Source organism: Anarrhichthys ocellatus, unplaced genomic scaffold (genome assembly GCF_004355925.1).
Source record: "Anarrhichthys ocellatus isolate YVR2014 unplaced genomic scaffold, GSC_Weel_1.0 scaffold4, whole genome shotgun sequence".
Classification (NCBI taxonomy): domain Eukaryota; kingdom Metazoa; phylum Chordata; class Actinopteri; order Perciformes; family Anarhichadidae; genus Anarrhichthys; species Anarrhichthys ocellatus.
The window spans coordinates 5,494,421-5,517,429 of record NW_022280034.1 but is presented as its reverse complement, the minus strand read 5'-3'; the positions used below and the strand labels follow the sequence as shown (position 1 = coordinate 5,517,429).

Here is a 23,009-nt window from a genome sequence, read left to right as displayed (position 1 = left end):
AGCAGTGAACTATTACCACCAATTCAATCTGAAGTTCATTTCGATTTCTAGAGCTGTGTCAATTTTTCTTTAACAGAAGTCAAATATTTACTCTCCTTTTAGCCCTGTTTTGGTCCCCACCAACTCCTGAGAAAAATATCTCTTTAGCTTCAGATGTTGGACTGTCGTCACCAGCTTGTTGTTAACTCTGTCCGTCCCATTAGTGCTGGACGGATGGTCAGTTGGGTAAAACAGCTGCCTGCTTCGGCTGGGAAAAGGATTAATGAGAGCAGTGGGACTGAACCATGGAGGAGAACAATTAGCTAAAAGATGTTAAAATAGCGAAGGGTAGCTGAGGAGTTGGGTGAGATTTTTCTGTTGGTTCACCACTATAAGCATCATCATTTCATCAATTGTTAATATAAAAATCTTGTTTAGTAGACTTTTAAAATATAAGCTTGTTGCTGTTTTGCCTTTTAAAAAAATGCACTTCTTTTTAGCATAGTCATAACTCAGTTGACACATTATAGAACTTTTTGTAATACATTTGGAATGTTTGAATATCCCTCGTTCCTTCCTCACTCCTGTTTCTGTGGCAAGGCGATCCACACTTGCCACATTCAGCACACAGATAGCCACCCACGGCACCCGCAGACTTTTCTTTCATGTCCACACATTATGATTGCACCACTAATGAGACGGGCATCCGCAGTCGCAGAAGTCCTTTCTTCCCACTCCGTCTTCTCCACCCATCGCCTCACACTTCCTCCAGGTTTTAAACTGATTTATGGGCTCTAATTGCCCCGGGGACAGCAGCATCAGGCGGGTTAGCCATTGGATGCCATTTCCCCCATGCCAACTGACCATGGCTTAATGGTGACAGCTAACCGGCAGTAAGAGATGGACTCACACTTGTCTTCCAAAGACACAAGTATTCTCACTTAGGTTACTCGGGTCGTTACACACAGAATTGACTGTGACGATCCTGACCTCGAGGCCCCACTCTTGGCTTGTCTGCCATTATCCAAGAGACCTAGATGTTGCTCACATTTTAAAGCATGTTGGCCATCTGTGTTTCAGATTTACAGTAAAATGAAACAATGGGATTAAACATGAATGCTCCTTGTAAGAAAATAATGAGCATTTAAAGCTCCTCTTCAGCTTCAGGAAAGTGGATATGACACTCAATGGGAATTCCTTCTTGCCTTTTTAGAGGTACTAGTGCCCTGTAGGTAAACCTTGATTTTTGTTAAAGAGCGCTTACTGAATTAGCACAAGTTGGAATTTGCTTAAGCGCTATAGTTACTGTCGGTTTTCTCCCAGAGACGAAAAACCTTGCATCACAGTTTTAACCAGACAACAGCTGCTGGCTGCTCTGTACAGTCAGCTAAATGTGCTTCCTTGCAGATCTGCATAGTAAACTCTTCGAGAGCCCTGTGTTCCTCAACCTTATATCCCGAGATGTGCTGAATCACTGCATACTCAGTGCTGTCATCATCATCAATCTGAACGGAGTTCATTGCCAATGTTTTTCTTCCTTCCAGTCGTAAGGCGAAGCATTTGAACAGCTGTTGCAGCTACCAAATTACTTTTATTAACAGATTGAGTCAAAATTCTGTTAATGATCAATTGTAATTTGTGGTATTTAGTGATTGAGTGTTGAGTATTGAATTCTCCCAGTCCAAAGCTTAACACTGACGGCTTAAATTACTCAACAACAACAAAAGGGCAGTTAACAGATCCAGTAAAATATTGCTATATATATACACTTTTATCTTTAAAATCAAGTAATAAAACAAGTTATAATTCACTGTGTTATTCAGACATTAATTGCAGATAAACTGAACAGCTGTTTTCTTGCAGTGATTGTATTACCTTCGTCTTTGATCGGCATGCAAAAGAATACATAACACGTGTTTTTCGTGCCTTGCAGGATCATTAGGACATGTGATCAACTCTTCATGCATTAGACTCGAGTTAACGTCAGATGACCTTCTCGAAGTCAGCTCATTTCCCCAAATGACGGCAAAAGTTTCTTACCGAGATGTTAATTACGTGTAAGAATGGTAGATCGAGAGATGAATGGGGGAGTTCTCAGAGAGCCCAGTGTGGCAGATGAAAAGATGAAAGCCCAGACGAGCTGAAGAAGCAGCTCTTTAACTCGATAACCCATGCCATCAGTCCCTCACAGACTCATTAGGAGAGGGTTTCTGAGGCTGGCTGGCTGCCGTTTGGTGTTCTCACCATGACTAATCCATGACCTGGAGGGCAGCTCTGGAAGGCAGGAAGGAAGTAGGACTCGCGGAGAGTGGAAAAAACTGCCAATGATGTTGTGATCCTGTTTGCCCCCGTACAACCCACCACCCACCAAGATTTAAAGAAATAGCACCTGTGGGACTTTGTGGGTATCTGATTTGACATACTGTTGCTGTATGACGTACTACTTACTGTGCTGTTGAGGAGGAATGCCAGTTGAGAACCTCGCAACTCTACTTGTAGTTGCTTTCAGACAACTTGCATGGTCCTGTGGGTCCCAAAAAATTGCAAGTTTCTTGAAATCCTTTCAAGCTCCATTAGGGAACTTCAACGAGGCGTCACGGAAAAATAAAGCATGTTTTAGTCAGTAGTGTCACATAAACTGAGGGGCGACGTCTGCACGAATAAGACAAAAAGAAAACGTTTAATTCTCAAAGCACCCGCAAAGGGTGAAATGCACCCCTAGATGTGCTTCCAGGCAAAAAGCATCGCGGTACTCCTGTGGTATTAGCACGTATTTGAAATAGGTAACATACATCAATTTGCTGCAAAAAAACCCCAACCTTTCTATCCAAATGAGCCCAATAGCCAAAACACAAAGATCAGTGCTAATAGCCACACGCAGTTGCAGTCAAATGATTAGCATCGGAGAGTTGGCGGTAACTAAAGCGCATCGTGTCACGCTAAGACTTTTTAGTGATCGTGGAAGCGGTGATTGTAGTCGGGCGAAGGCATCGCCGTGCTCTGCTCAAACTCATTTATTTTGGGAATGCAGTGAGACAGTTGTGTCATGAAAAATAAATGAATAACGCTCCCCTCCATCATTTTTTAAAATTGAATGAGAAGAAAATGAATAAAAAATAAATAAGTGGAAAACGTTTTGGCCGTGTTTGCGCTGTAATATCATCAGAGTAATGTCTTTAGTGAATCGGACCTTAAAGTGGGCCAGGTAGCGGTCCAGTAAAGATTAAAGAGGACATACTATATGCAGCTGTTTGACAATAAGCCTCCCAAATGATCTGTGCACACTCATTTAATGCACACTGCCAGTGTTTATCAAAAGCCTTTTTTTTTGGCATTGTGACCTACAAAGAACAGCCTGGCCTTTTAAATGGCTCTCGTACGATGCTGGTTTGTTGATGCGGTGACAGTTGTCTAGTGTCTCTCTGTGTGGTTTGAGTGGTAATTCTGCAATAATGAGATTAAGACAGCGCTTTACAGAGGAACCATGGGAGGGTCGTGAAACATGGTTTGTGACGTATTGCTGCATGCTGCGCTGCATCACCAGCTGATGCTGTATCTATGGGTATTTGTTCACCAGCATGCCAGTGTAGGTTAACCTCAACAGGGCTTTGATTTAAATGCCAAACACACCTACCTTCACAGACTACTCACTGTGGACTACCTGGAGCGTGTGTCCATGTCTGTCACTATATGTGTGTGTGCGTATCTGCTTGACGATAAGTGAGTAATATTGTTTTGCCGATGGAGTGCAGTGCACCGGAGTGGCCGTGATCGTATCCCGTCGGCAGGCCTTTGAATAGCGCCCCCCTGAAGAGTGATAACATCCAGTAGGATTTCTCTCAACATGGTTTTATCAAAGTCATTATCAAGAAGCAGCAGCAAGGGTGGCTTACTGTGTTGGGAAACTATCCGTCAACTGGAAGTGTTCAGTGTGTGCATCACAGTTTATATGATGATTGTGTTGTATGTAAAGTCAAATCTCAATCTGCAAAGTAGCCAATAACTATGGATGACGAAGGACAGTTTCTCTATAAAATGCAGAGCACTAGTAGCATAAAAGATCAAAATGTAAGTTACGTACCTCAAATTTCTGCAGTAATTTGCAGTAAAATCTACCTTTTTTAAGATGACCCTGACTTTTTTTTTCTTTCTTTTTTTTTGTGCTGGTGAAATTACATTTTTCTTTTCATTTGAGACCCAGTGAATATGCTTTAGCTCATTTCTGTCCCTCCTCTCCGAACGTAACGGACATGTTTGCTGTAAAACTCACTGAATGCTCCTTTCACGTTGATAGCCCAATTACTTCTGTCTTTAGATCAACAGTTTGTCAAAACCAAATGCCCCCATTTCAGGACTGATGTGTGTTTAATTTAAATAAAAATCATCATTGAGGCACACTTCAATGTATGAATTATGGCTATGTATCCTCATTCAACGGTTCGTATGAAGGTATTTTGTTATTTTTTTGTGCTTTTTCCTACGAATGTCCGGCAACAAGATCGATCAGTGCGCCTGCGTAAGCCTGCGGTGTTCAGGCAACAAAACTACCTGGTTAGGTTAAGGAAAATATTGTGGTTTGGGTTAAAAGAACTATAGAAATGGCGTAAGGTATGTAAGAAATCAATGTTGATTTCTGGTTTCACACGGGACACGAACAGTGATCTCCTGGAAGGAAGTCCGTTGTTTTTGGACCCACCCATCTACCGCGACCTCCTCCCTACGTGGACCTTATTGCTCTTCATACTACGTCACCTTTCCTGGCTCACATTTGCATCGATTACATAGGAATTTATTGCGTGGGTTACAAACAAATAACAGTGCATTTATTTTCATAGCAATAGCTACAGTGTAGCCTGAGCATGGTTATGTCAAAAGAATGTCAGTGTGTGAACATTTTTCCTTGTGTGGAAAAAAAAGTCCAAATGCTTTTATCCTTCGATGTAGTTTTTCTCCAGGCACATCAAGGAAATCGTTAGATTCTGTTTTAATTGCTTTGTGATTCATCCGTTCCTCAATGTGAACTTTGCCAACACTGTGACTCCTGGGCAAAAAGTGGGAGTTTTCTTGCTCACTAGTATTTGGAGTATTCTGTCCGAATCAGCCCGTGTTGCCTCATTAGTAATCCGGTCACCTCTTCAGAAACTTTTGGCCTAGATGAAAAGCAGCCTTTTGCTGTCATTGTTACATCTCTGTGTTTGTAGGCTGGCGGAAGCTAGCGCTCCTCAGCCCTGACACTGACATCACACAGCCTGGTGCTGCCAAGTCAAAGTGATAGCGGCTGTTTTTTTTTTTCAGAGCAGGCTCATGACAGATGGGCCCTCACTGGGCTGTGGGGGTCGGTCAGAAATCATATCTTTTCCACTGTCATTTTGTATACAGTCCCACATACCATTTTTGTGGGTTGGGGTAGAATGTGTATCTAAAGTTAGTTTGATTGAATCAATAGTTTGATTGAATTGGCTTGAAAATACAGTATGTTGCCAGATAAATCAATTAGATTTTAGGGCAGGTGTCTGAAATGAAGGTAAACTAATTTAATAAATTGGTCTGATAATGCAGGTTTTTGACCTTGCCTTATCTGTGAGCTCAGGCAGATACGCCAGCTATTACAGCAATAGTATGCAAATAGATGGTGATCATTATCGGGGATGCTCTCTGAACTCAATTAGCAAGTATGATCTGCTGATAACTTCCCATTAGCATATATGCTAGGTGTGTGTGTGGTGCAGATCATCCGACAGAGTTCTGTGTGTGCCTCAGCTGCAGGAAGGATGAGCTGATTTAAGTCGAATGTAAAAGCAACACGGGTATGAAAAGCAAATCCTCTTTTGTCTGTGCCCAAATGTAAATATACAGCCATCAATCAGCGGTAACGGGGTGATTTTTCTGACAGTGACAGTTTGATGGGGCATATTCATCATAATGATGCCATGTGTATACGGCACCAGAACGGCTCTAATGTGGAGGAGTGCAAGAGCAGCTCCTCTTGCACTGCCTAATTAAAAAAAGCTAAATGATCTCCAAGTCGTGTTTTTGTCTCCTTTAGCAGAAAACAGGGAAGCCTGTGATTTCCGGCGATGATTAGAACTACTTTGATTTCCCTGCTGCACTTCAGGTGAAAAAAACGGAAGTATCGGGGCAGGCTGTTTTCAGGAATCACATATTTGTAGACTGCGCTTGATGTCTTAGCTGAAGGTGTAAAGCAAACACTCAACTCGTTGGATAAGTCTTTGATTACATTTATAGTAGCAGCTAACATTTCCCAGTCATTAGCATTTTGCTTGTAGTTGTAATGGAGTTATAAAGAAGTGTTTTGTCATTGCCTCTGCATCTTATTTTCCCTCCCCTCCCCGTCTCTGCAGCATCATGATCAGCCGTCACAGATGTTGCAAGGCAGCCGAGCATCTTCCTTTTTGTCATTTGGCTTTGTTAATAATGCAAGCTTAAAAGAGCAGCAGCACCGCAGACTGTATTACATGCAGTTAATGTGAACTATGCAGACAGTCCTGATTCACACCCCCCTCGCTCTGTCTGTGCAAACAACACTCCCTGAAATCAATATGGCAATTAATTATAGACTATACATGTAATTACATCTTTTTATGAATAATCCCTCCTGGAGTGGACTAACTCAAATACAGACGGAGCAGAGCTTTTGTTAGTTAAATCGCGTTTATTTAAGGGCCGCAACTTTAAAATGTTACACTTTTTAGCCCACATTGAAAAGATATATTCCAAAGTTTCGGAACATGATCCTTGGATGCCTTTAATCTTGTTTGAAATGGCCTTTTTTGGAGTCTCTTAGTCGGAGCCCACTGTGAGGGAGAGTATATTCTATTTTCATCCGCCTCATTAAGTTTTTCACTTTAATTAATGGCAGGATGTGCTCACAGAGGAACTGTCCTGTCTGTCCGTTAAAGCCCATTTTAATGTCGTAGCTCAGGCGGAGCGCTGGCTTCTAATAGGCTTCCAGGTAACGCAGTTCACATTGTCGTGTGAACTGCAACATCACAGAGACGCGCTCGTAAAAACATAAACATGTTATGGAAAGCATCTCATGTCAGTGTAAAGATACTGCAGAGCAGCAATCTACCCGCATCATCAACCAATTGTAGTGGAACCTTGAAGGAGTGCCGCTGCTGGAAAGGGTGATCGAGCAGAAGTGGTTGATTACAGATTCTTTTTGCCTGTTGAGTCATATTCAGCCAGAAGCTGTGAATTGATCTCGCTCGTTTCTCTACTGTGTGAGCCAGCAGTGAGAGCTGTGTGCTACCTTGGTAACGTCTGTAGAACTTACAGCTATTGGGGGATTATCAATGAGTTCAGTTGGACCCATCTCACCCTTAACCTATAAAGTAGCCTCTGGCAATTGAAACTATTTTTGCATGGATTATTGTATTGTTGATTTTTTTTAATCAAATATTTCGTATTTCTTAATTTTGTTTTATAGTTTATGTGACGGAGGCAATGCACAATACATTTTTTTTGCACCAGATATACTGTAGCCAACAGCAATTTTGATCAGTGGTCCTGTAGCGGAGGTTGTAAAAGCAAAACAATTGTAACAGACAAATGCTGTTAATTAAAAGAAAAATTGCAGACTAAAGCTAAAATCCAAATTAAACAATTCGTAAGAACCTGAATCTCCACTTCGTATCAATGCGGCCTTTAACACTGGCCAATGTAACTGCTGTTCTGAGCATCCCTAAGCAAATAGTACCTGTTTTTTTAGTTTTTTTAAATATTCCAAACAAACAATTAATTGCCCTTCTTTTAAAATTCTTTTGCAATTCAAAAACTGAAAATAATGAGCCGCACATATTGAGCAGTAATATTTCTCAGCCCACAGGTGCAGCAGATGGAAACACATTTTAGCATTAGTCCAGTGTTGGGCGTATCAACTTTATTGACATGTTCACAGCTGCAGAAAATTGAGTGAGGTGTGCGGAGGGGGAGCCTGTGCTCATGCAGACAGGATGGTGGTAATAGGCTGTCTGAGTGCTTAGGAAACAGGGAGTGGGAGTGGGGGTGGGGGGGGATCTCCCCCACTCTGAGGTCAGAGAGCCAGAGAAATGGACTTCTAATGGCTTATCCAAAGGTGTTCGACGACAGTTAACCTTTCCAGCTAATAATTAAGATGACTCTTAAAATGTATCACACATCGGTCCCAGGTAGCATTTAGTCAGCAATAGAGATAAATGTGGTATATGAATATTGCATAGCTTTAAAAATACTGCAGATCCCACAGTGTTGCCATCTCAACAGTGGTGGTTATTCCTGTTCAAGGTCAGTTGGACGTGTCGCTGAGGGAAACCCCATCTCGCTCTCTCTCTCCTCTCTCTCTCTCTCTCTGCGCCAATGACATTTAAACCTCCCAGTAAGCTCAGGTGGCTTATTGCCATGCTGAAACATAAAGTAAGAGACTCCAAGATGATGTTTGAGGATTTGCTGATTTCCCACAGCGAGGCCCAGTTGGAGTGAGGCTTTACCTTGAGTCATGACACCCGCCAGTGTCCATTACATGCAGCGTAACATCTTCATGTCGCGGCATTGTCCGCTTATGAAACCCTGATGCGATCCACTCAAGTGGCATAACAAAATGTCCTTGTTTCACCTTGCCATTTCTGGGTTTATGGCACATCCTGATGTATCTTAGTGTGCTGCCTTGGTCAATCATTTGTTGCAGTTTGTTTATTGATTAGCAGTTGTGTGGAAAATGCTCACACCAACTGAAATAGGAGCTACGACTGAGAGACCACAAGACCTCGGAGTGTTCCTTAAATAAAGAATACGCTGTGCTTGACATTTATTCTCCTCCACTCATGATAAGGCTGTTTTTTTTTCCCTCCGTGGGTAATTCTTGGAGATTAGTACACACATGGTTGTATGGCTGGTTCCGCCAGGGAATGAAGTTAAATAGCGGATGGGCCTCTGACTCTGTAAGTAGCAATCATAATTCCCCTCTAAAAGCTTCATGCCACTTAAGTTATTAACATTTAATTCTGCAACATCAGAGTGGATTAACCCATCAGACAGTGTTCTCATTAAGATCTGCTCATTGCATCTTTTTCGGGAGTGCTTTCGAGCCCCTTCTGTACCTCCGTGTTTCACCTCTGTTCTCACAGCGCTGAAACACTCTCTTCATGTCTGGCTACAGCTTTAAAACTACTGTGCAGTCTACCAACTAATGAGTTCATTTTGGGAGTTTCTGAAGTATACAATGTAAACACAATGCAGGAAGTAAGCATCATTTATTTGGTGTGGTATAGCGTGCAATCATAATCTTTCCCCAACCTTAACCAAGTCGTTTTTGTTGCCTCTCCCTCGAAAAATGTTTCTCTCCGTATTTTATCAAGAGCATTGTGTTCCACAGCGCTGAGAAATTATACATGAGCAGCGATTCATGATTAACAAGACCAAAGATCAAAAACTCAATGGAAGAATGCTTTAATAAACTTCACATTTAAGGTGGAAACAATGTGTTTAATTATTATGAAGAGTAGATCCAAACACTTTCCTCTTATCTTTCCAGAGTGTTCCTGCGGGCCATTAATCAGTATGCAGCAGTGTTGAACAAGAAATTTCTGGATCAAACCAACTTTGAACTACAGGTAAGAGCTGAATCTTTTCAAAGTCCTTGATAGCAACCCTCCCTGTCTCCCGGAGACAATGTTCTCTTAGTCATGTTAAGTACTATTACCAGCAGCTTTGCCAAAGGTTTGGATGGCATTTTTCATGTCACCGCTTCACTGCTGTTTCCCACAGAGGCTGCTTTTAATGTTCCAGATGCAGCATTGTTGGATCCTCTGAAAAGAGGAAAAAAATAAATAAATCTGAAGGCAGTAGACGTAAAAATTGTGGCGCAGGAACATCAATTACTGTGTAATGGCCGGCAATTTGACGTGCATTTCAGAATATCTTAACCTGCTCCCCCTAGAAAAGAGCAACTTTTTCTGCTTGCTTTTTCCAACGTCTGACACATGGAAGAAAGTTAATGTTGTCCCCAACTACACTGCTGTTAAAACCTTCAAGGATTATTAATGGGACTTATAGCACCTGGATCTCTCCTTATGGTGTATGAATAATGTGTTTGGTGTTCTTTACTTAAAACTACATCTCTGTAAAAGATGGATTTATTCACACGTTTACTATTGTAGCTTAAACAGTCGTGTATTTTGGCTCATCTGAAAGTTTGTACTCTATATGCTCTGAAAACTCATCCTGAAGAGACTTATTCTACATGCATGAATGGACTTTTTGCAGTGAGAACAGGTGGCTATTATAGCATTCCCTTTTGCTGCTGTGATTGTCTGATAGAGTGTGTGCTAATTCTTTTAACACCGCGCTCTCTCCGCCTGTCTTTGTGCGGGTCAGCTGTGGAACAACTACTTTCACCTGGCTGTAGCCTTCCTCACCCAGGAGTCACTGCAGCTGGAGAACTTCTCAAGCGACAAAAGAGCCAAGATCTTCCACAAGTGAGTACGAGTCCACAGGGCCTCCGCATCGCACACCAACACAGCCCAAGCTCCCTCTGCAGCTTGGGCGGGCTTTATATAATTCATCCACGCGGAGGCTCACAGGGATACCCAACGCACCATGGCTCCGGTGGAGGCTGCTCTACTTGTTCGCCCTTCTGAACAAAGCAGAACAGCCTCATAGTAACTCCAGGGGTTATCGAGAGCACGTTAAAGTTGGGAATCACTTGAAATGTAGGATACAGGTATTTGGTTCTTTATCAAAGCATCTCCTCTGTGCTTTGTATTCCTTGTTATACCAGCAACAGATAAAGTAGAGAGCATTTGATGTCTCAGCGCACAGTTTAAAATGGTGGAAGTTTTCAATCCTCAAAGTTTTACATCCTAAAATTGCTTCTGAAAACCTAACCCTGCCTTCAGTAAGTTCAGTGAGCGCTTTTGTTTCCCGCTGCCTGCATCTACAAAAAGCCATTCATCGACATTAGTATTTCTCATAGAGTCTGGTAATGCAGCCAAACGTGTAAAATGCTTTCTGGGCAGACGTGGACCATATTGGCTGTCATCTTCATTTGGAGGAGCTGTTGTCACTAAAGCATTCATCACACTGCGCCCGAGCCTGACAGAGAGGCTCCTCGTTGGTCAGTGCTTTATTATCGGACCTGATAAGCTCCCACACAAACAGCCGAACACAGCAAACAAGACGTTCCCAACCACCCCCACCCTGCCTTTCTCCACTTGTCGGCCTTCCTCGGAAAGAAACAGCTATTTGATTCGCATACAAAAAAAACTGCCATTCCTGGCGGAAGCACAGAAAAAGGGATAATGTCTGCCATCGCTATTTCCAGGCTGTTTATTTGACATTCCCAAATATGTCATTCAAATACAACCAGGTAGCTCCCAGAGAAACCCAAGAGGGTATTATAAAGGGTTTGCCAATTTCTCGCTCTCTTTCTCCCTCTACCCACCCCCTCTTCTTCTCTGTGTTTGTCTCCCTCCACCTACTACCCACCTTCTCTCTTTTACCTCTTCGTCGCTACATCCCGCCTTCCTGTGTGCTGGTGCATGAGCTGTCAGTCCTGCCTCCAATGCCAATTATTATGCCTTGCTGTGGGAGCAGAGAACAGAGGGGTGAAATCAGAGTTGTGTGGAGCGTGGCTCTTTAGCTCTTTTAGCATCGTCTTTGCTCCTGCGTCATACATGTCTCCCAGTGCTGTTTGTGAAGTTCTGGTCCATTACTGGAGTCTGCGTGATCTGCTAACATGTCTTTACAGACATGTACTGCATGGCCCGAATAGATGGATAAATGCATCTGTGTGCCGCCATGTTGCTGTCTTCCCAGTAGGGCTTTGTATCATTATACAGCGGTTAAGATTCAGCATACTGCGACACCGTAAGCAACAAAACTGTCATAGTTTAAAGAACACAACACTATATTTCTTAAAAGTTTTCTTTTTTTCAAAACAAGCCCCTGTAACATCCAACATCTTTGAGAGATCACGTTCCACTGGGAGGGCCCGTGTCTTTGCAAATGCAATAATGCATTGACTGAGTTCATCTTTGCAAGTAAACTATTATAAAAAAAAGTGTTTTTAAGAATCGATATCGCAAAACATAATATTGCGATACTCGATATTTCTGGTATTCACAAAGGAGACAAAATCAACCACAACAATGAGATCAAAATTTTGATAACGGTAATTTTCCTTTATCAGTTCATGTACATAAAAAGGCTCTGGCCAGTGAATGCAGCCACACATACACATAGGGAGCTGGATAAATGAGCATGCAGCAATGTCATTGTCATGATATGAGTGATGAGTAGAGGGAGTGTCACATTGTCAGCTTTTGTGACTGTCTCACACTTGCTTTGCTTCAGGCTTTGATCTCATCTGTTCTTCCAGGCCACTGCTTGTCAATTACTTTTCTTCTCGCTTGCTCTACCTGCCACGTCTGTCTCTATTTTCTGTCCTCTATCTCTTGTGTTTCACATCACCTCTTGCCTCCATGAAGATTTCCTCTTTACTCCTCACAATCTCGCTCTTGCCCTCTGACCCGGTGGCATTATGCAGCGCCAGCCCGCCGAGAACCCCAGATCCCCTCACTGCTCACCTCTATTCTCCCTCTGCTATTGCTAGTCAATATCTCCGAGAGCTTTTCCTCCCCGTAGCTGACAGGTATGTGTTGTAGGTCCTGACAGACGACAGTCATAGCAGCCTGTCTCGCCGCCTGCAGAGGTGTGACAGAACAGGCACCCTGCGTCTGCCTCGGCTCAGATGAGGCCACGATGCCTCCTGAGCACGCCCGTATGTAGCGACACAAAGCTGCCCGCTTCCGCTGGCTCACATGCGTGCTATGAGATCAATCATATACACGGGTGCGCAGGAATAAATGAGAAGACACTCTCGAATTGCAAAGTGTGGATGAGTCTAAGACGGTCTAAGATGTAATACATAATTCAGCTGTACAGTCATTTCTAGAGGTGGGCGTCTTTTTTTATACTTTATCATATTGCAAACACTCCGCTTGAAGATCAATCCTTGGGCAACACTCCTCCCTTTGACGGCTAAATGCTGTAAAGTGTTTTGACTCAGCCAGACTACAAAGAGGTGACGCAGCGTCTTTGTTAAGGATTCTTTGAATGCTCTTCTCCCCTCTGTCAAAATACATTACTGTGTCTTTGTAGAGTATTGGCAAAAAACAATCAATTGGGTTTCAGAATTCCATCAGGGCCATGGGGTGCTCCGAAATGTCACAATGTGTGATCGAGGCTTTGGACGTATATTCACTGGAGGTCAGGAGAAGCGTCACGCTTAGACCTCAAACTCTCATCTTTCTGCTTCGCTGCAATGTCATGCCACGGTGTCATGCCATCAGCGTGCTAGTACGAGGAGACAGAGGGGCCTCCATCAGTCACTCAGTGGGATGTCAATGCAGTCGCCTGCAGCCCCACCAGCTGGACAGGACACGGGACGCGAGGGAAGAAAATGCTATCGATGATTCGGACACCAAATCTTGCTTTAAATGCCACTCGGAGTGCTGTCAGATAATTGATTTATTGTGTTGCAAATGCATTACGATAAGACTTTCACTTATGTTCGATTTGTACCATACTCTTGTATTCATGCACACCTTAAAGCTACTATTGGTAGCTTTTATAAAAAAATACTTTTTGTCATATTTGCTCAAACAGTCAGTAAATTGTGACAGTAGTACATGAGACATATATATATATATAGTCTGTGATGAAGTCAGGTTCCTCTGCCTCCTCCTAGTGCCCCTAATGGGATTTGTGAGATTCCACCGTGCCTGAAGACGACAACAAATCGGAGCCGAGGAGTCTCTTAACACAGCTGTCAATCACAGTTCATAAAGCTAGTGAACTCCTGTCAAACTGTCAATTTAGGCAGCGCTGATCAAATATACATCAAGACTCTGTTACTGCATCGCCCATTGCGGGCCTCAAATGTTTTCAGAAACATAGAGTACTGTTTAGCTGTAAGATAAGAAAGCATGCTCCGGTCGGTGGACAGTGCTTAGTTTTAGCTTTCGACTGTTTTAAACATTGGGTTGCACATTTTTTTTTTAAATACAAAGTTCTCTAGAACCGCACAAAGAGAGGCTGTTTAATCTGAAACCAGTTGGCTAACTTTTGAGATAGTTTCAACCAACTAAAAACATCAATTTTTCCACATTACCCTGCATTAAATGGGGATCTGTAATTCTCTGTCAGGCTCTGTTTGACATTTTAATCTCAATGTTTAAACATATTGTAGAACAGTGGGTAACACGCCAGCTGTCTGATCAGCCACACGACCACGTGGCTCGGGTTGAGGACAGACACTGCGATGGTCGGGCACGGCTTCAAAACAGAACCACAATATCGCGGTTCAGTGCAGTTATTCCCCAACGGTGAGCCAGCAGTGAAAATGCATCTGATTACTTCTCAGCATGCAATGGTGCGGCTAAAGCGTGCTACACCAGACCAGTGGAATCACGGTATGAACAGTCAGAAATAGCTCTCTCACGACTGTTATCTCCATTGTGTCCCCTATATTCTTGATCTTAAAACAATTTCAGGCTTGATCTTACTCCCTTTTCTTATCCATTGTCCAATCTGTTTTCAAAGAACTAAATCCATTACTTTAGTTTCATATATGTGATCGTTTTCTCAGAACTGGTCTCACTTTCTGCCTCACTGCTCGTTGTTTCCACTCCTGTTAAGTCTCTCCATCATTCCCTGTCTCTCTTTCCCCCGTCTGTCCTTTCCACTACCCTGGCTGTCCTTTCTGTGACCTGGGCCTGTGTGTGGCAGGCACGGAGACGGGCTGCGAGCTGCCATGGAGAGATAGGTTCATGACCTAGACATGGCTGATCAGCTTATCGGCCCTGGTTTGCAAAAGCTAGAGAAGACGTCAGGACGGGAGCTATCCTTCCAACTTCTTTTGCAAATCTTTGTTTTTATATAAGGGCTGTCGACACTTCGTCTGATCAAACAGTTTGCTCCATGTCTTCTGTCTTCTGTCCTCTGAAGACAGACCACAGTTGACAGCCTGCTGACTGCCGTCATGTGTAAGTGCAGAACTTACATGAGTGGAAATAATTCTTTTGTGTGCATTTGTATTCTAAAAAACCATTACGGAAAGACAACACCAAGTAGCTTACCATGGACGGGGGGGGGGCACTGTCAATCAGTTTAAACCGTCTCATTATATGCTTGTGTAACGGGTGTTATTCGGGCCTAGATGAGGAGGAACTCAACAGCACTGACCGGAGCCATTATGTTTTCAAGTTGTCCGTCCTTTCGTCTGGTCCATTCTCATTAACGCCGTATCTCAGGAACGCCTTGAGCGAATCTCTTCAAATTTGGCACAAACGTCGACTTGGACTCGAGGGTAAACTGATATGTATTTGGTGGTCAAATGTCCGTTTTGGCCATAACCCAATAATTAATATGCTAATTATGACGATTTAACAAATGTCTAATAGGATAAAATGATGACAGATCTTACTGGTTCTAGCAGCTGCGCCACAGCTGGACAATGACACAGCCATTCATATACATTAGGCAGTTAAAACTGTCAGCAAATGCTATATATTGCGTTGACTTTGCAGAGTAAGCCGTTCTCTAAATTAGGTGATCCCTAAGTAATCTTATCTTCCATGATTTGACCGTAGCCTGCGTAACATTTGATCCTGTTTTTGTTTCAGGTACCAGGACATGAGAAGACAAATTGGCTTTGAAATCAGGGACATGTGGTACAATCTAGGTAAACCTTTACGAATATTCTGTCAATATTGTTCAGTTTCATTTGTAAATGTGTTATTTTTCTGTATGAATTCACTGATAAAGATGTTTATGATTACTTGCAAACTAAGTACTTTCGCCGTCTTGCGATTCAACTCAACAGAGAACAGCAGCTAAATATAGACGAGCGTTTTAATTAGCTTCATGTTGTGTGATTAGAGAGACTCGGCAGTCAACTCTCAACGGAATAAAATGGTGGTGTTAGATTCGGGCACCTGTGCCTCCCTTACAGTCTGCTCATTGTAACCTACACCATCTGATCCCTTAATTAAAGCGTTACACCAGATTAGATCATTCACTCATTCACTGTTTTTTTAATGAGCCTCTTGCTATTGTTTACCTGAGGTTTTGACGTTATTTACCACAGGATTGTCATGGACAATTTTGATGGGAGACTTGATGGACATGGGGAGCCAGATTTTTTTATTCGTTTGGAACATCTAATTTCAAAACCATAGCACACTAAGGATTACTGTCCTGTTAGGATCAACAGGTTGTGTTTTGAGTTGTGTATACTACACTGTGCATCTATATGTAAATGTATTTTTTCCCTCTCTTAGGGCCCCACAAGATAAAATTTATTCCAGAGATGGTCGGCCCTATCCTGGAGATGACGCTAGTTCCTGAGATCGAGTTGCGAAAGGCCACCATCCCCATCTTCTTTGACATGATGCAGTGCGAGTTCCACTTCACATGCAGCTTCCAGCGGGTGCGTCCTCTGAAACATGACAAAACAACAGGACTGTAACAAAATCACTTTATGAAAAGTTGTGGGAATCTGAGGAGTAAACTCTAAAACCGAAAAGAAAAAAAAAAAGAAAAAAGGTTCAATAGCCATAAGCTGCTGTTCTGCAAATCTCATTTTGTTTTGCTCCGATTATCAACAGCTATGGTAAGTGGAACTTAACGTTATGTTCCCGTTACAGTGCAAAATTAAGCCTTTCTGCATGAGGAAATCCGTTTGGCTACAGCTGTTCAGCCATAAGATGTCTCAGGCAGTTTTCAGCTTTGTGATGTTTATGTGGGCACCCAAAGTATGTGATGCTTATTGTACTTGTATCAAACTGAAAAACAGCACAATGGCTTCATGTCTCTGCTAGCCCTTGCAGTGTAGGCCTGTGTAAGACGGTGGTGGTTTAACCAGAGCGCTGCTAATTAAGTCAATGTGTCACTCAGGATCTGGCACACTGGAGGTGAATGCCACTTTTCATTCTTTACCTTTACTGAAATGTGATCAATTTCACATTGGCCTCACCTTTTCTTAGGATGTAAGCCAGTAATATTTCCTTCCCTGGGTCTCCCTCCTTGTCTGCGTTTGTTGTAAATCCGGGGCTTAACACAGAGCAGCATTTATATCTTTTCTTACTTGGCTGCACTTTCCTCTTCTCTTTTGTATTTGTGGCCAACACACGAGCAAATAAAGAAGTCAGTGAAAATTGGTTTGTTTCATCACAATAAAACCAATTATTTTTTTTTAATACAGCTGCTACATACAAATATCAGAGAAATGGGGTCCATGCGTCACTGTCAGAGGCTACAGCAACAAACAGAGCAAAAGCAAAGGGGATGTGTCTCATGATGCAGCAGAGTTCTGTCTTCTAACCAAATTTATACACATAATTATAAGTTAAGAGAATAATGATCAGACGATACCAGCTCACGACCAGCTGGACGATTAAAGTGGAAGTGCAGATCCCCTCAGCCGAGCCTCGATGCAGGGAGAAGAGAGTGAGACAGGGAGATGGCGTTAATGAATTGAAAAATTAGCTACACTGATTATTTACGCCTGCTCCATCTAATTGCAGTTTGAGAACGAGATCATCACCAAGCTGGATCACGAGGTGGAGGGGGGCCGTGGAGATGAGCAGTACAAAGTTCTCTTTCAGAAAATGTAAGTGCTGATTAATGGGCAGGATTACGCCTGAGCCTCTCACAAGTTAGGTAATGCTAATTGCAACATGGCACTCCTCAAAATAATCACAGTGTGCTGATGATCACACGGCTATCACAGCTTGCCACTGTGATATTTGCTTCACAGTCGGATGCTAACTCTGCTTTAATGTGCAAAGAAAAAAAAAAAAATTGTTTCCCTGAAAGCTGCAAAAAGTCTGACAGTTTTAATCTGTCGAACATCTTATTCATGCCTCACATTTCTTTTCCTCCCTGCCCCTGGCTTCTCTTCTTCCACAACCACGGCAGTTTACTGGAGCACTGCAGGAAGCACACATACTTGGCCAAGACGGGCGAGAACTTCGTCACTCTGGTGGTTCGTCTGCTGGAGAGGTTGCTGGACTACAGGACCATCATGCACGACGAGAACAAAGAAAACCGCATGAGCTGCACTGTCAACGTGCTCGTAAGATGGTTTATTTTTCTCAGTTCCTGAATACACACATTCTCGGTAATGATGTGACATGTGTGTATATATCACTATAACAATAGTTATCAACAAGATCGATGTTATCAACACCTAGGCATTGTTATTATTAGGTTATTATGTTAGGTTATCATTGTCAATAACGTGACCATAATGACGTGCGACTAGCCACACAAAAGAAACAACAACAACCACATGTCACAGTTAAGATGTTATCGGAGAGCAGCTCACCTGAAACGCCTCTCCTCTGTGAAGTGACATTTCATCTTGGAGCACTGAAATGTCAATTTTGGGTCTCACGTGACTGCTGGCATTGAAAAGACTACAGGCCTATGGGCCCAGCCTGCATTTAGCTGAGTCATGTTCTCTCAGTGCTGTGCCAGGTCGCGTAAAAAATGTAAGTTTCCGTTTTCAGCCCGTAGAGCGGTGGGACACCGATGTCAGCCAACTCACTTGTCTTTCGTGAATACTTCCTGCTGAAAGCGAGGCCATTGTTATTTATCCATATTTTACTAAATTGAGTTGTCACATTGCCAAATTATTCTTTTAAAAAGATTAAAAAATTATCTATAGTCGAGGTATTTCAAGAGTTTTGCAACGTAAGCATGACACACTAAACCATTTTTGTAACTAGAAGTCCATGAACCCTTTTAAGCTCCATTTGAATGGTCTCTTTTCTTCCCGTAGAACTTTTACAAGGAGATAGACAGAGAAGAGATGTACATCAGGTAAGTTATATCCAGCCTTGTGCCTGTTAAGCATGTTCAAATTGCTAGGTATTTAATCCTTTTGAAGCATTTTTTTCAAACACCACTGTAGTACTTCACATACTTCACATACAGTACATTATGAGGCTCAGGGCTGTGACGTTCATTTAAGTTACATTTTTACTTGCCAAAGACTTATTTCTGTACATTATGGCCCTTTTCTCCCCAGAGATCCAGAATAAAATATTAGTTTTTGTTAAAATGCATGGCCATCTCCACAACCTCACCTGTTGTAGTTTTCCATCTTTCTGTCAAGCTTTATTTGAGGTAAATCAGGCTGTCAAGACGCATCAGTCCAGCGGAGTTAACTTCCTGTCTGTTGTTTGAGTGTGTGAGGCCCGCTCAGACATGACCCATAAATCATTGCTTTTTTCCTGCCAGGTACCTGTACAAGCTGTGTGACCTCCACAAAGAGTGCGACAACTACACCGAGGCTGCCTACACTCTGCTGCTACACGCCAAACTGCTCAAGGTACACAGGCACAATATCAACAGCAAATGATTGCAGAAGCACGCTCTCGTAAAAAAAGGAAACTTCAAACAAAACCCAAGCACACTGCAAAGCTATCAGGCGTTTAACCTCAGGCATTAAACAGGTGTGTATTTGTGAATTTGAATGTGTACAGGATTTAGAGAGATAAGGCCACATCCCTTTAATCCCACCATGGCATGAGATGGCTACTAAGAGGGCAGACTTGCCAAGCAGCGTCTTTTTCACCTTGCGTCGTCGATGCAAATCACGGCTAGTATCTGATCTTTCCTGAAGAAAAAGCTACGACATAGTTTACAGCAGAGGATAACGCAGCAGCCACCTGAGGTGCTTGAAGATAACGGTGTGCTTTTACTGTCCTCTTTGTCATCTGAAAACAGAATCCTCAACTATAAATCACAGCTGGTTTAAGGTGGAAACTGGGGCAGGTTTCCGCCACACTTCTTAGTGCAATATCTTAAATGAGATGCATACATATTTACAAGCTATCACCAAGCATTTCTTTTTAAGATCACACCTTTTTGTCTATGTAGGCCTGCTTTAGGCCTCGGAAAGGTTTTATCTTTGCCAAAAATATATCACATCCGCACACAGTCTTTTCCCAGTTGGGGTTTGGTATACCCTGAATTTTGAGTTGTTCCTCTCTGCCTTTTATCCAAAATGGTTGCACATCTCATCTGTATTTGCATAAATAGCTGGCTGTATCAGCCTTTGTACGGGTCCCGACAGGGGGGAGCAGGCTGTGACTGAATCACATTTTCCTCGCTGAGCAGTCACAGTAGCATGCAGGAGTTGTTTTTGTTATTATCATTTATTCTGCTCATCTCTCAGCAGCTGTGGCATTCCTGATCATACCTTTCAGAGGAGGGACTCGCTATTATATTGTTGGAAATTGGTTAATTTTGTTCCACCGGAGTCTGGATAAATCCTTTCTTCTCCAATAAGCTGTGTGGTGTCATCTTTGTCCTCCCTTTGTGTTAACGAGCTCAAATGAGAATGGATGAATAATTGTGCATCCACCAGCGGTTGTATAGTAAAACTGGCTCCTGTAGTATTAATTAGACCTCCAGTAGAGTCCCTGCAGCAGTATAGTATAATAACGGTTGATGAATTTATGGCCCTTTGTGTTTTGTCAGAGATGCATCAGCAGTTTAGTTCAGTCGATGCAGGGTCACCAGCCATCCATGAATAAACTCAGATCCTTCCTTCCCTGTAAATGCCGCAGTTCAGCTGTAAAAGAATCAATAACCTGATCCAAAGCCTCCCAGCATCCCCGTTCATGCCACAGCAACAATGTGCGGAGCAATTACTTTTTCACCCATCTCCAGCACCTGCTATGCAAATTCCTTGGCTTTGCTATTCAAATTTGGCCCTGCTTACAAAACTTTGGTCCGGTTTTCACAGAGATCTTAACTCCTCAGGTTACTCACGACACCAATTAAAACTGTCTGGTAATGAATCGGTCCTGGCAGCACACACAGGATTATGGTTCCTCGACACGGAGGCCAATCAGATTGTCCATCTCCCTGTTAGCCAAGCTTGTTCTAGCTTGTCAGAAAGCTCATTATTCTCCATGCTGATGCATGATGGAGTACGCGGTCAGCACAAAAGGATACCCCTCAGTCTTGTTTCTTTTTTGTCCTAGCATCACTCTTCCTTGTCCACCATTCTTTACAAAAATCAAGCAAAATTTGTAATGAATAAGATTACACTGCGGCATGACTCAATTGTATCTGATGTTTATTGTTAACAAAAGCATAAGTGATGCTCTTCTCTGCTGGCTTCCAGTAGGCTTACCTACAGGTGGACTATTTGGGGTTGTAATAAATACTATTATGTGTTGCACTTATGCTCTCTCTGAGCCACCGACACACATTTCATTGCCCATGTCTCAAGTTCCCCTTTTGCCCCGTCAAGAGTGCAATCTCACCCATTTGCATTGGCTATAACTCAGTGATTGATTTCTTGTTCCCCTTTTTCTCTGAATTGTATTGCCCAGTGTTAACCCCGGCGCTAACTTGTCCTCTGTAGTGGTCAGACGAGCAATGCGCAGCCCACCTGACCCAGAGAGATGGCCACCAGGCCAGCACGCAAGGACAACTTAAGGACCAGCTCTACCAGCAGATTATCAATTACTTTGACAAGGGCAAGGTGAGACACACACACACACACACACACACACACACGCAGAAGAGTGGTCATAATCATGCTATTTTTGGATGCTGTCATCTCTGTTAAATACCTCTTCTGGCATGAGAAGGCAGGTTTTGAAAAAGAGTCGCTGAATGGAGGTTTCGTATTCCTTTTCTACAGAACGGGGATTGCAAATAATCCTCTTCTTTTAGCTGATGGTCTTGTGGACGAAGGCGCATATCAGACCACACAAGCATTAATGTGGCTCTTTTGTGTTGTCCCCTACTCTACCTTTCATGGAACCTTTTTTTTTTTTCCTACTCTTCCCGCCCGCTTTCTCATTTTCCGTCATTCCACATCAGTGAGGTACTTGAGTACAATCTCTGCGATACCACTGTATTGTGACTAAAGAGAGCAGGCTGTTCATATGTACCTCAGATTGAGAATGTGGCCTGCTTGTGTACTGTGCTATACTTCTGCATTCTTCATATTTGGCTCCAGAGGAGAGAAAACCTTTTTTTTTTTTCAGCCTGTAAGCTAAGCCTGAAATGGGTCTGCGGGACTGCAGCCAGAGATGATGTCCCAAGGCTGTCCGTGTGGCATCAGTGCTGGTGGTGCAGCCGCCACTCAGGGTTCACTAGCCAACTGTCACTCAGCAGGATACTGCCAGGGAGACAACATATTGAAAAAAAGCGTTGGCTAAACACAAACACACCAGAGTGATCAGGAAGCGTTACAGTGGCTGTAGGAATACATCAACACTCCAGAGGGGGGGGGGAGATCAACTGAGGACAGTTTCTACGAGTGTCACGGGAGTCATCCAGAAAGCAGTCCCAGATGGTGACGCCACCACTCTCACTGATGGCAGGCTGATCTGAGCAGCAGTCTGGACTCGGTCCGCCTCCAGCCTGGCCCAGATCAGTTCAGCCTCATCTAGTCGGGAAGCCAGTTAGAAGCCCTTCAACATGTTTGAGTGGCGCCCATCTATCTGTGACACCACTCCACTGCATTGGATGAGTCTCAATGGGAAATGCATCACTGTGGGATTTTTGCTTCCCCGAAGAGGATGGCATTTGAGTTTTAGATCAAAGAAAGTGAACAATATTGTCATAATTAAAATAATTCACATTTATTTATTTTCAAAAAAAAATTCATTTTGAATACCATTGCCTGGAAGAGATAATTAGTTTTATTCAGCTGGCTGAAAAATGACTACTTCATCTCAGCTTGAATCTTGATCATGAATTCATTTACTAACTGTCTCTTTGTGTGTGTTTGACCAATAGATGTGGGAGGAGGCAATCATTTTGGGAAAGGAGCTGGCTGAACAGTACGAGAATGAAATGTTTGACTTTGAGCAGCTCAGCGCATCCTTGGTAAGAAATATTATTTTTTGTTTAACTTTAAGGCTGTTCATCACATTTCAGTATAGGGGACTGTTAATACTCAAAAGTGATACATTTGGAGCGCATTGAGCTGAGCT

At 42.8% G+C, this 23,009-nt stretch overlaps 1 protein-coding gene across 2 annotated transcripts in view; it reads left to right on the top strand.

The window, feature by feature from the left end:
- dock1 (dedicator of cytokinesis 1) overlaps positions 1–23,009 on the top strand; it is a 156,755-nt gene that overhangs the window by 109,459 nt on the left and 24,287 nt on the right. For both annotated transcript variants that reach the window (XM_031842849.1, XM_031842848.1), the window contains 10 exons: positions 9,512–9,590; positions 10,354–10,454; positions 15,663–15,721; positions 16,320–16,468; positions 17,565–17,650; positions 17,959–18,115; positions 18,824–18,864; positions 19,285–19,375; positions 21,425–21,544; positions 22,813–22,902. In XM_031842849.1, the coding sequence (XP_031698709.1) occupies positions 9,512–9,590; positions 10,354–10,454; positions 15,663–15,721; positions 16,320–16,468; positions 17,565–17,650; positions 17,959–18,115; positions 18,824–18,864; positions 19,285–19,375; positions 21,425–21,544; positions 22,813–22,902 (973 nt within the window). The remainder of the gene's footprint in view (positions 1–9,511; positions 9,591–10,353; positions 10,455–15,662; positions 15,722–16,319; positions 16,469–17,564; positions 17,651–17,958; positions 18,116–18,823; positions 18,865–19,284; positions 19,376–21,424; positions 21,545–22,812; positions 22,903–23,009) is intronic.